Source organism: Loxodonta africana, chromosome 15, assembly GCF_030014295.1.
Source record: "Loxodonta africana isolate mLoxAfr1 chromosome 15, mLoxAfr1.hap2, whole genome shotgun sequence".
Taxonomy (NCBI): domain Eukaryota; kingdom Metazoa; phylum Chordata; class Mammalia; order Proboscidea; family Elephantidae; genus Loxodonta; species Loxodonta africana.
Genome location: NC_087356.1, coordinates 70,655,112 through 70,669,347, shown reverse-complemented (window position 1 = coordinate 70,669,347; position 14,236 = coordinate 70,655,112). Strand labels below are relative to the sequence as shown.

At 35.7% G+C, this 14,236-nt stretch overlaps 1 protein-coding gene across 1 annotated transcript; it reads right to left on the bottom strand.

The window, feature by feature from the left end:
• Positions 1-247: 247 nt before the first annotated feature.
• LOC100658047 (putative olfactory receptor 8G2) lies at positions 248-4,360 on the bottom strand. The gene is made up of 2 exons (XM_064268327.1): positions 3,614-4,360; positions 248-424 (listed from the first exon to the last, which is right to left on the bottom strand). Exons 1-2 carry the CDS (start codon positions 4,358-4,360, stop codon positions 248-250), a joined length of 924 nt encoding a protein of 307 aa, XP_064124397.1.
• Between the last annotated feature and the right edge of the window lie 9,876 nt (positions 4,361-14,236).

Sequence of the window (14,236 nt, the reverse complement as noted above, 5' to 3'; positions counted from 1 at the left end):
ATTTTATTTATGTATTATGCATTTTATTTTTAATCACATTTAACACTATTATTATTCTTATATACGATGCCTAATCCAAATGTTAAACTCTTAAGAGAACAACATAGAGATGTCTGTGACTACAAATTTTGTAAGATGTGTCCAAAACTGCTAATTATTGTTTATAGTCATTCTCCTTTCTTCCTCAATAATATGTGTCCTGAATCTTAGTTTGGCACATGACCATATAGGCTAACCACAGCATCTCTCAGCCACCCTTGCATATGGGTTTGACAATGTGACTAAGTCTAGCCAAAGAGATGTTAGTGAATATTAGTGTCACTTGTGGGTAGAGTTCTTCAAGCGAGGGGGCACTTTCTTCTCCTTCACAGCTCCCTTCCTGCTGACTGGGTGGTGAAATGAATAATGGATTTGGAGCTGTTATCTAAGAAAAAAAAAAAAAGACCATAAGGCAAAAGCTACATGTTGGAGCCAGCGGAGGAAAAAGTTAAAAGAAGCTTAAATCCTTGATGAGTGAGACACCATCCCAGGCATGAATTGTCTTCTGGTTTAAGGCACTCTGCAGTGTGTGTGTTGTGTTTGTGTGTGTGTGTGTGTGTATATGTATGTATGTGTACATGTCTCAAAGCCAAACCTAATCCTAACTAAAGCAGAAGATAAGTTAGTTCTGTCCTTTTGACACACTGATAGTCATGAAAATGCTGATTGTAAATGAAGAGTTGTTTTCTTTTAAATATTAAAATATATCAGAAGGAATGAAAGACAAACTCAGTATGGGAACATTATTCAAGTTCATCACAGGGCTTAGTGTTAGAATATATTTAACATATCATGTTTTTTTTTTTTTCCTATCATTAAAACATTGAATATATGTATTCTTCTGTATAGTGGCACTTGGAGCCCTGGTGGCACAGTGGTTAAGAACTTGGCTGCTAACTAGAAGGTCGGCAGTTTGAATCCACCTGCTGCTCCTTGGAAACCTTATTAAGCAGTTCTACTCTATCCTATAGGGTTGTTATGTGTCGAAATCAACTCCACTGCAAAGGATAATAGTACGTGGTAAACCCTATGCACTTTGTACTTTCTAATTTGTAAAAGGTTTTCTCCTTCAAGTTTTTTTTTTCCTCTTTTTCTGTGATAGAGCTTTATTTTGGAATATAATATCTATTCTAATATTTGAATAGTATAACTTCTACCCATTCTCAGAATAACTAGAGATAGTTCAGAAATTTTTATCGTCATTAATACCTTTAAAAAGTTTTAATATATAAATAAATCTTCTGAAACATACACAATTCTTAGAGTTATTTCAACCTATCACCCATCAGTGGAAAAAAATGTTTCTCACTGGATATTATTTGTTCAATACTTGGAGTAATACAATAAAAATTACTCACACATAGCCCTTGGAAAACATATCCAAGCAGTACACATATTTGTACATATATGTTACACATAAATGCATGCAAATATTTAGATCACATACATATATTTACATATACAGGTACACACAAAAATAGATTTTTTCCAGGATTAAGACATGAGTTATGAATATAAGGGCTGATTAGTACATAGAAAGCCAAGAAAGAAGTTTCTTCTAGTTTCCAAAGAGGGAAATAACCTCACCTCTCTCATGACAACTTGTAATTTTATGTGGTGAGGTACGGGGTGATATCACACTGGGGTACTATTTCCTATTTGATGGCAAGCTGATGACAAAGCAAGCAGTTTTATGCATGCTATTCCAGTCAGACGATTTTGAAAATACACTTTATCTAGTGGTCATTGTTAACACTTGGTCAAAAAAGACCCTGTAGCCCTGTGCTCAGCCTCTGAGCGTAGCTTTATGTACATAAACAGTCAAGAGCATGATGTTATCTGCAGATGTCCATGCTTTTTTTTCCTTAATGCAACTGTTTTGGAGGCCTTGAATCTCAAAAGCGTTAGAAAGAACACCCCGAAATCTTTTATCTAGAAGTAGTTTTAAAAGTAAAGTGAAATATTTCATTTTTAAGTGCCTGAAGAACCATAGTAGGGAGAGATGGGAGAATACATCCAGGTGCTGCTACCACCTCAAGAGAAGGAGGAGCTGTTGGGAGCTAAGCTACAGAGAGTTATTAATAAGAATGACTCCATGGCAGCAGGTTATTTATTTAGTTTAGTTTATTGACTCTCAGGAGGACTAATAAGAGTTTTCCGGTTGCTATTCTAAAGAAGCACCAATGGTAGCGTAGTTGGAAAAGGAGAAGAGGTGGCCTTTATTACTTGGAAGTCTTCCCAAACTATCATCTGAGTCACCTTTTCTATTTTAAACTCCTCTTTACTAGGTAAGGAGGGAGATCCACACATTTTTACTTGAAGCCCCAGACAATTATTCAGTGTCTGCAAAATGATTCTGTCAACTTTTTTTTTTCCTAGAATAAATATTGAGCCTTTAGGTACGAGGGGTACAAGTAGTTAGAAAACAATTTTCCAACTTTAACTTTTGCAAGTGTATAAGTGTTCCATATGATTTCAATGCATGTTCAAAGAATGTTACTTCTACATCTGTGATTCCATAATATGGGTGAAAATAAAAACCTTTAGAAATAGGGAAAAATGATCATAGGATTCTAGGGAAATGGAGGTGGTACCAAACCAAACCAAACCCAGTGCTGTCGAATCGACTCTGACTCATAGCGACCCTATAGGACAGAGTAGAACTGCCCCATAGAGTTTCCAAGGAGCACCTGGTGGATTTTAACTGCTCATCCTTTGGTTAGCAGCTGTAGCACTTAACCACTACACCACCAGGGTTTCTGCTGCATAAAAAAATAAAAATATACATTATGTATTTGGCTATGATTATTCTATCAATCTCTTCCACCATCCTGTTATCAACTTGTAGGCAGGAATTAACTCTTATCATCCATCACCTGCCCCTATATTCCTTAATACATTTCTCTGCACTCACCAACTAGTAGGGATTGAATTTTGTAGATTTCAAATGATTAAAATGATTTACTTTAGAGATAACTTTTTTCCAGAAGAATTTATTGGAAGACTTATTAGTTTTTGACCAAATACACAAAACCTTAAGACCAAAGATTAAGACCAAACAGATAATTCTATTAATTATGACAGTTAAATCTTATCTAACAAATTGAAAAATCCCATGTATATAAATTATAATATCCCCACATGAAGGCCTTTGAAGATTTTTTAAAGGCTTACAGGTAATATGGGTTACTATGGGTGACCTCTGGAACTTCCTAGAATTGACACTGCCCGCCATGTGACTGCCGTCTGTATGACACTATGAATCCAGTCTTATCCTTGGGACCTGTCTTCCAAACAATCAAGTGTTGGAAATAATCTCACTACTTCTGTATATATGTTGCTGTCTCAGGACTCCTTCCTTACCGAACCATCTTCGAGAATTATAAATCTTTGCTAATGCAAAATAGTCTTTTTTAAATAATTTTATTGAGAGCAACTTTAACATCCTTATTCCTCAGGCTGTAGATCAGGGGGTTCAACATTGGTACAATAATGGTGTAAAACACAGAAGACACTTTCCCTTGGTCCATGGAACCAACATTTGATGGTTGCAGGTACATGAATGCTGCAGTACCATAGAAAATTGTAACAGCCAAGATGTGGGAAATGCAAGTGCTAAAGGTTTCAGACCTGCCTTCAGTGGAGTGGATTCGCTGGCAATGAGAGAGACATAGGAGCCAAGGATGGTCAAGGTTGGTGCAAGAAAATTAAGTAAACTGAAGCACAAAACTACCACTTCATTTACATAAGTGCTGGAGCAGGAGAGCTCCAGTAGTGGAAAAACATCACAGAAGTAATGGTTGATTATTTTAGCCTTGCAGAAAACCACTCTTAGCATGCGAGCTGTGTGAACAGCGGCACCAATCAAGCCCATCATATATACTTCAACTACCAACCAGGAGCAGACCTGATAAGACATGATGATGTTGTAAAGCAGTGGCTTACAGATGGCAACATAACGATCATACGCCATCACAGCCAACATAGGACATTCTGAAATAATAAAAAAAGCAAAGAAGTAAAGCAAAGTCATACATTCAGGGTAGGAGATGGTGTTCTCTGTCACAAAGCTCACCAGCATTTTGGGGGTAATGGCAGTGGGATAGCAGAAATCAATGAAGGACAAACTGCTAAGGAAATAGTACATGGGGGTGTGCAGGTGAGAACTGAGCCCAATCAGTGCGATCATGCCCAGATTCCCAACCACTGTGATCATATAGACTCCTAGGAAGAAAAGAAAGAGGGAAAAGTGGAGTTCTGGCTTTTCTATCAGTCCAGCAAGAATGAACTCAGTCACTGTGGAGTGATTTCCTGCTGCCATTTTCCTCTGGGAATTTTATGGAGGAAGAGAAGAAGAAACTTGAGGTAAGTATTTATACAGTGTGAAAGAGATGCAAATATTATCATTCATGTATCTCTAATTCTCTCTCCCTGTCCCTGCTCTGTGTTGAGTCTAAGTTAAAGACTCTGGGATCCCAGTATTATAGGTCATGCAAATAAACGTCAGATGGAATTATCTCTCTTTTTGTTTCTGTGCTGTAAGAGTGGGTCTTAGTACTGACTAGTCTCTACACCCAAAGAACCGTTCTGATAACTTACAATACTGAGTGTTCTGAGCCCTGGTTGTATAATGGTTTAGCACTCGGTACTAACTGGAAAGTTGGCAGTTCAAATCCACCCAGTGGCTCTGCTGGAGGAAGACCTGGAAATATGCTTATGTAAGGATTACAGCTTAGAAAGCCATATGGAGTTGTTTTACTCTGTCATACACGATTGATATGAGTTGAAAATCAATCCAATGAAAACTAAAAACAACAACAAAACACTTTCCATGCCTTATTTGCAAACTTCTCAACTCTTCTGCAGAACAAATAATAGCAGAAATCACATACTGGTTACCATCGAGTTAATTCTGACTCATGGTGACCCCATGTGTGTTAGAGTAGAGCTGTGTTCCACAGGGTTTTCGATGGCTGGTTTTTTGGAAGTAGATCAGCAGAACTTTCTTCAGGGACTACACAAAGCTTGTGTAAGGTACATGTTAGATTCAATACTTATTTTATGTATTAGGCTCACAGTGGTTAAATATTAGCCTGTAGTTAAGCATATTTTTTTTTTTTTGTAGTTAAGCATATTACACACAAGTGATCAGTATATGAGAGAAGGCCTGTTTCTACATTAGTCCTCCCCATTTCACCTTCTGATTCTTCTTTCAGCTATTCAGATCTATTCTCCTGCCTTAGATCGTTATCATACCAGAGAAACCATTCACTGCAATCAATGTGAGGATTGTGTTAATGTAAAGTAAAAAAATAACATATTGGCCACTAATGTATGCTGGTTTCCCTTTAGAGAGTACCTTGTCTACAGGCACCAATTCAAAAATATAGAAATAATGGCTTTCCAGAGAAAGTAACTGAATGGCTAACACTAAGTACATCACTCAAATTGAGCCCCACATCCATGAAGGAGGTGTGTTTTCTAATGAGAAGTCAAAAGTCCCTATGACTAAAGATAAAATTAATTCCCAAAACACCGCGCTACCCACTCTTGAATACCCTGACGTGGTCCATGACCCTTGGGGCATTTGTTCTGGTGGGCCATGGCTGCAGAATGGAAATCTTGCATGGCATTTAATCCATTTTGTCTTTGAATGTCTTAGGCATGTTGTCTTCGTGTATTTTGCACTCACCTTTAAGTCAGGTCTTTTATCATTACCTCAATGGCATTAAAGACCAAAGCAGAAAGAATGTATATATCTCGGAGGTATGAGTTTTGAAGGAAATTGATGAGTTCCTGGCATGGGGTACTGTGATGACTGTTTCATGTTCTAAAGAAAGAGATCCAGAAGATATCATAAAAGATTGATGATGTATCAAAAACAAGGAAAAGAGTGTTGAGATAAGAATGAATGAGTGTGATTTACTATTTATTACAGGGTAGTATTATTCAGTGCTTACCATGTGATTAGAACTGTCCAGTCACTCCATAAATATTATTTGATGTATTTTTCCTAGCAACCTATGTGGTATGAGCTTATTATTCCCATTTTATAGATGAAAAAACTGAAACTTAAAGGAGTTGGTGACCCTGTGGATTTTCATTATGGAGGAGATGATAGTTTCCTAATAGCTCAGTAAATTTTACATAGCTAAGGGAAAAAAGGGAGGCTTGGTGGAGTAGTGGTTGAGAACAGGCCACTAATCAAAAGGTCAGCAGTTCAAATTCAAAATTCATCAGCAGCTCCTTGGAAACTCTATGGGGCAATTCCACTCTGTCCTATAGGTCATTATGAGTTAGAATCCATTCGATGGCAATGGGTTTATAGGAAATAAAAGTTATAATAAAAGACTTGAAATAATACTTGTATCTTCTAGAAATATTCTGTTAAAAACAAAGCTTGTGTAAAATACATGCTAGATTCAAAGAACCTAAGAGCTAGAAAAATGGTGGTAGAAATAACGTTTTTGTGTGATTTCATTTAAAAGAAAATTTAGACTAGATCCCACAGAGATGAATCCTGCACTTGTCATTTATCCATGCTCAGATTGCTCTATGAATGGTGGATGGATAAAGGAACATAACTAAGTTCAGAATTTGGAATAAGTGAAAAAGTCATTATATTTCCCAAATTGTCAATATTGTCTAAAATTCTTCTATAAGAGGAAGATGTCATTCTATCACTAAAATGTTTGCTGAAGGTATTTGTGCTTACATTGTACAAGTGATATCTGAAAACAGCAAGTATAAAACCAACACTGCACCTTCTGGGGAGTCCTTTGCTTTCATGTTCCAAGATGTTTCAGGCACAGCAGAAATGATGAAGGTTGTTGTAATCTCAGTCTTTGCTATTGGCAATTTTCACATGCTTACTACTTTGTGGATTATTATTAAAATTAAAGCCCTCTAGAATTTTAAATAATTACATTTTGATAGTTTTTTGTTTGTTTGTTTGTTAATAAGAAATAGTTTCTCTTGTTGAAACTTCTTGTCCATAGGAGTAGAGTTTTCCCATGGTTGTGAAGAAATCATTCTACAGTGAGGGCCTGTCAGAACACTGCAAAATTATGCTTTAAAAGTGATTTGTCTAGAGTTTAGTAATAGTACCAGGAAAAACTGCTTACCTTCTCAGGTACCTGATTATTTGACTTGTTTTGAAAAATAAAGCGATATTTGCAACCTTTAAAAATGTTGCTAGCTTATTAGCTGTGCTTCTGAAAACACTAAAAAATGATGTTAATTCTCTGATTAAAATGATTTATGGATTGGTAAATGCTACAATTTTAGCTTTTTAAGAAGTTGTATCATTGCAGATCTTCTCTTTGATGCAATGAAGGCACTGACATGATGAATATATTGTTATTTATACTTAAGTTGTCCTTAGATACTTTAATTGTATATAGTATAATAAATCTAATATAAAATGATAAGATTTTTAGGGCTGAAAACTTAAACTGTTTATGGGTTTAAAAATTCTCAAAGTCATTTTCAATTAAAAAATTGTTAGCTATCAGACTGCCAAATGTATGCTTGCAATAACAGAAATGAAGTATAGCAGATAAACATTCAAAATAAAATTAATTACACACATTTCAAGCAATATTAAAGATTAAGTGTCTTTTTAATTATTCTAGATCTTGCAGTAAAACTTGAGTTTTTCCCTTTTTAAAATATGTAGTGTATAAAAAATATTTAAAGTTAAAATAGTGTCTTGTAAGTATTTTCTTTTCACAAAAGTCTTAAATCACTTGAATAATTTTTCACAACTTAATAAATTACATTTTAGATATTTCAGAATTTTATTTTGTTCTTGAAAAGATTTTAAAAGCTTCTAATAGCTAAGAAATGTGAAGTTCCGAAATCAAGTAAAAACAAGCTTAAAAATTAGGAAAAACAGCTCCCTAAGAAATCTGAGTGGAGCTGAGCTTCAATTTTAAACAAAAATTGTTTCTACAACATATATCTGAAAAAACAAATAAACAAACTGCCTTTGAGTTGATTCCAAATCATACCTAGTAAAAAAGTAAATTAAAAAAAAAAAGAAGTATTCACTGTCGAGTTCACTCTGACTCATGGCAACCCCACGCGTGTCAGAGTAGAACGGTGCCCCACAGGGTTTTCAAGGGCAGATGTTTCTGAAAGTAGATCATTAGGCCTTTCTTTTGAGGCATCTCTATGTGGGTTGAACCTCAAATCTTTGGTTAACAGCCAAATAGTTTACCATTTGCACCACCCAGAGACTCCATATACCCCATATAGCTTTTGGTTAGGAACCGTGGCACTTAACCACTATACCACCAGGGTTTCCATATACCCAGTAGTATACTAAATTACTAATATATTGTATGATAAATAAATTTCAAAATGCTCTTTGGATACTTTAAGTAAAACAGTATAACTCACATGTCTCCAGAGCAGGTAATATCCTGGGCACCATTAAAAAAAAAAAAATCAAATCAAATGGGTCGAGCACAATCACATATTAGCACCATTTTGCTCCTATGCTCCCTCCCACCTAGGCCATTATGCTTAAAACTGAGAAAAGTGTGCTTGTCTTAAATCCTCCCCCGGGTCATTTCACACTACAGCCTGCTTCTTGCTGTCACCTGGCACCCATCTTCCAAAAATAGCTCTGTTGGGTCTTTCTCATCTTTGCCACTCACTGTTTCCTGGAACTGATAGGACTGATTCTAGTAGCCTTTGTTTTTCTAAGGCACCAATAATGCATGACTGGTGCGTTATGCATAAATATAAATGCATTTTTATTAAACGTTTAGGTATAAAGAGTTATTGTACCAAAGACAGAATACAACTACAAAATGAATGTTAGAGAGTCATGGTCATGAGGAATGCCTTACTAACATTGCCCCTCCAGCACCCTGAGTTTTCTGCCATATTCTCCTATCTTTCTACGTCAACAGTTGTAAGTCACTGAGCTTGGGAAGAAGTAGCCCAGTAGATATACTTCATTTCATTAACACAGTGCTTTGAAAATATATTTGAATTTAGAGCCTTCTAAAAACATGTATTTTTCAAGTCACTAATCTTTGTGTCTTACCCTTTTATATACTTCTGTTACCTGCTTAATCCATAAAGTTTGTGACTCTTCATTAGACCCTTCTTCCAATTCTCTCCTTTAGGGAACCAATTCTTCTGAGAGGAGACAAATGGCAACTCCGAAGTTCTGAATGTAAATGGACTAAATGCACCAATAAAGGGACAGACAGTAGCAGAATGGATAAAAAAAATACCACCCATCTATATACTGCCTACAAGAGAAACAGCTTAGACTCAAAGACACAAACAAAAATTCAAAGGATGAAAAAATATATATCAAGAAACAATAATCAAAAAAGAGTAGGAGTGGCGATATTAATCTCTGACAAAATAGGCTTTTAGGTAAAATACCCCACAAAGGATAAGTAAGGACACTAAATAATGATTAAAGGGTCAATACACCAGGAGGACATGACCATAAAAAAATATTTATGCACCCAATGACAGGACTCCAAAATACATAAAACAAACTCTCAGCATTGAAAAGAGAGATAGCTCCACAGTAATAATAGGAGACTTCAACACACCACTTTAGGTGGAGGACAGAACATCCAGAAAGAAACTCATTAAAGAGAGGGAAGATATAAATGCCACAGTCAACCAACTTGATCTCATAGATATGTATAGAACACTCCACCCAACTGCAGCCAAGTATACTTTCTTTTCCAATGCACATGGAACATTCTCCTGAATAGACCAACATATTAGGCCACAAAGCAAGCCTTAATTAACAAAATCCAAAACATCAAAATATTACAAAGCATCTTTTCTGAACATAAAAAAATAAATAAAACCATAAAATAAATAAACAGGGAAAAATGAAATATGTGGAAAGTGAACAACACCTTGTTCAAAAACTACTGAGTTATGGAAATATTGCTGATGGAATAAAGACATTTACAGAATCAAATGAGAATGAAAACACATTCTACCAGACCCTTTAGGACACAGCAAAAGCATCACTCAGAGGTTAATTTATAGCAATGAATGCACATATCCAAAAAGAAGAAAGGGCTAAAACCAAAGCATTAACCCTACAACTGGAACAAATAGAAAGAGAGAAGCAAAAGTAGGCTCTGGCAGCTGAAGAAAAGGAAATAATAGAAATCAGAGCAGAATTAAATGAAATAGGGAATAGAAAAACAGTTGAAACAGTTAAAAAGATCAAAAGCTGTTTCTTTGAAAAGAAAAACAAAAACAATAAACCATTAGCCAAACTGATAAAAGAAAAACAGAAGAGGAAGCAAATAACCCAAAGAAGAAATGAGATGGGCAATATCATAACAGATCCACCTGATATTAAAAGAATCATAACAGAATACTATGAAAATTGTACTTTAACAAATTTGAAAACCTAGAGGAAATGGACAAATTTCTAGAAGCACACCACCTACCTAAACTAACACAAACAGAGGTAGAACAACTAAATAAACCTGTAACAAAAGCACAGATTGAAGAGGTAATTTAAAAACTCCCGACAAAAAAAAAGTCCTGGCCCTGACAGCTTCATTGAAGAATTCTACCAATCTTTCAGAGAAAGTTAACACCACTCCTACTAAGACTATTTCAGAGCATAGAAAAGAATGGAATACTCCTGAACTCCTTCTATGAAGCCAGCATAACCCTGATACTAAAACCAGGTAAAGACCACAAAAAAGAAAATTACAGACCAATATCCCTCATGAACATGGATGCAAAAATATCAACAAAATTCTAGCTAATAGAATTCACTAAAATATCAACAACAACAACAAAAAATTCACCTTGCTAAGTGGGATTCACACCAGGTATTCAGGAATGGTTCAACAATGGAAAAACAATCAACGCAATCCATCAAATAAATAAAACAAAAGAACCATACAATATTATCAATTGATGCAGAAAAGGCATTTGGCAAAGTCCAATACCCATTCATGATAAAAACTCTCAGAAAAAATAGAAATAGAAGGGAAATTCCTCACCATAATAAAGGGCATTTATACAAAGCCAACAGCTAACATAATTGTAAGAGAGTCTGAAATCATTCCCCTGAGAATGGGAACCAGACAAGGATGTCCTTTATCACCAGTCTTATTCAACATTGTGCTAGAGGTCCTAGCCAGAGCAATTAGGCTTGAAAAAGAAACAATGGGCATCCAAATTGGTAAGGAAGAAGTAAAATTATCCCTATTTGCAGATGATATGATCTTATACACAGAAAACTCCAAAGAATTCACATGAAATCTACTGGAACTAATAGAAGATTTCAGCAATGTATCAGGATACAAGATAAACACAAAAATCAGTTGGATTTCTCTATACCAACGAAGAGAATTTCAAAGAGAGATTGTGGAGAGACTGGAACACTTTTGCACTGCTGGTGGGAATGTAAAATGGTACAACCACTTTGGAAGTTGATTTGAGGCTTCCTTAAAAAGCTAGAAATAGAAGTACCATAGGATACAGCAATCCCACTCTTTGGAATATATCCTGGAGAAGTAAAAGCAGTCATAAAAATAGAGATATGTACACCCATGTTCACTGCAGCACTTTTGACAATAGCAAAAAGATGGGAACAACTTAAGTGCCCATTAATGGACAGACAGATAAACAAATTATGGTATATTCACAAAATGGAATACTGCACAATGATAAAGAACAACGATGAATTGAGAAACATCTCATAACATGGATGAAGCTGGAAAGTATTATGCTGAATGAAATTAGTCAGTGGCAAAAAGACAAATACTGTATGAGACCACTATTATAAAAACCCAAGAAAAGGTTTAAACACAGAAGAAAACATTCTTTGATGGTTACAAGGGTGAGAAAGGAGGGAGACAGGAATTCACTAACTGGACAGTGGACAAGAATTGTCTTAGGTGAAGGAAAGGACAGCACACAACAGAGAGGAAGACAGCACGACTGGACTAAACCAAAAGCTGAGAAGTTGCCTGAATACAATCAAACACTTTGAAGGACAGAGCAGCAGGGCTGGGGTCTAGAGACCATGGTTTCAGGGAACATCTAAGTCAAGTGGCATAACAAAGTTTATTAAGAAAAAGTCCTGCATCCCCACTTTGCTGAGTGGCGCCTGGGGTCTTAAAAGCTAGGGAGTGGCCATCTAAGATGCATCAACTGGTCCCAACCCACATGGAACAAAGGAGAATGAAGAACACGAAAGACACAAGGAAAATATTAGCCCAACAGTTAGAAAGAGCCACATAAACCAGACTCCATCAGCCTGAGACCAGAATACTAGATGATCACTGGCCACCACAAATGAACACCCTGACAGGGCACACAACAGACAGTCCCTGAAAGCACAGGAGAAAAGTCACCTGTAGAACTCAAATTCTAGTAAAAAGACCAAACTTAATGGCCTGACTGAGCCTGGAGGGACCCCAGAAGACGTGGCCTTTAGACTCTCTGTTTACCCAGAAGTAAAACCACTCCCAAAGCCAACTCTTCAGTCAAAGATTACATAACAATGTGTGTATAAATTTTTATATGAGAAGCTAACTTGAGCTGTAAACTTTCACCTAAAGCTCGATTAAAAAAAAATGCAATAAATCCCAAAGGATTCATTAAAAGGAACATAATATCCAGAATAAGGGACATGATAGCCACACAAGATCAACTGCAAATGGTGTACTGTGATTCTTTGTAGGTGTATTTTAGGATGACCATTTGCAAGTTACAATTATCCAGAAGTATTGAAAAAGTGGATGAAAATGACTTATATCAAATGACTAATAACCTAGTGGAGTGATTAGACTTAATTGTACATTACCTCAGATGACTTAAAAAAGCTATGTCTAATTCTCAACATCAGAACATTTCTAAAGATAAGTATGTCTTAAAGTAGGATAGGCTAAAATATAAGAAAAAGATAATTTTCTGTCTTTGAATGCGTTACAGGAATAAATGAATCACCATTTGACAGGTAGCTTTAGGAAATTCCTATATTGTTGCAAGGATGCTAAGACTTCATTTAGATTAAATGGTTCTAGAAGAGATGACATTCAGATACTCACCGTTTCTTCACATGGATTACTTAGCCAGGGTGCTCTGCATTTTTTAGACCAAGTGTCCTCAAAAGGAAATAGCTCTTAGTAATGTTGATTTTAACAGGTCATAATAGAGATCCCTTGTTTCTCTTTTACTGAGAGTTCAGAATGCAGATCTCAGTTTCTGAGTTGCTCGTGTAAATGTTATGAATCAAAAGTCATACTTCCCTAATGTATCTCCTTCATAGCACTACCTGAGCCAATTGCCGAAGTCTCAAGTTTTTATCCAGGGTTTGAATATACAAGAGGTCTCATCAAAAACATGCAGATAGAAGGTCCCTCAAGATTTCTGATCACCAGGGATGCTCTATTTGGAAAACAGAGCAATTAAAATTCCCTTTCCTCATCCTTCTTATGATGCTGTCGTCAGCTCCCTTGTGTACAATATTCTCTCTCAGTGTTGAAATAGTAGACAGGCATTATATTATTGACTAAAAATTAAAGTCTGGCAGGCATTGTTCTAGGAGGTCCTCATGACAACAGCTTCCAACGTGAATACAATTTCTGAAATATTTAAAGACATATTTTAATCTATTTATTTAAGATTTCAAGAAATAGCTGATTATGGTTGTTAATGTTGCTCTTTGTAGTTTTGAAGACTATTATTATTGAACACTTACTATGGGCCACGCACAATTCTAAACTTGTTACGTTTATTAATACATTCAATCCTCACACGGCCCAATGTGAAAGATGATATTAAGCTGAATCATGTACAATTTCATGTGATTTAACTTAATATATTATGTGCATTTAAAAAATAATGGAGCTGAGGCACAGAAAGGCAATTTGCCTACACTTACCCAGATAGTGAGTTGAACTTTAGTTTGCTCATAAAATGATTACATTTAATATACTACATTTTTAAAGCATTCATTCATTTATTTAACACATGTGGAAAACACCATGTTGTGTGTTAAAATATACACTTAGAAATACAAAGGTGTATATTAAAAAAAAAACTGCTGTTGAATTTAATACGTATTTTACAAGCAGTTATATAGCACTAAGCTAAGTGGGAGATCTACAGATTGAAATCAGCAGCAGCTTCAAGGGAGAAAGATGTGGGGGTCTGCTTCCTTAGAAATTTA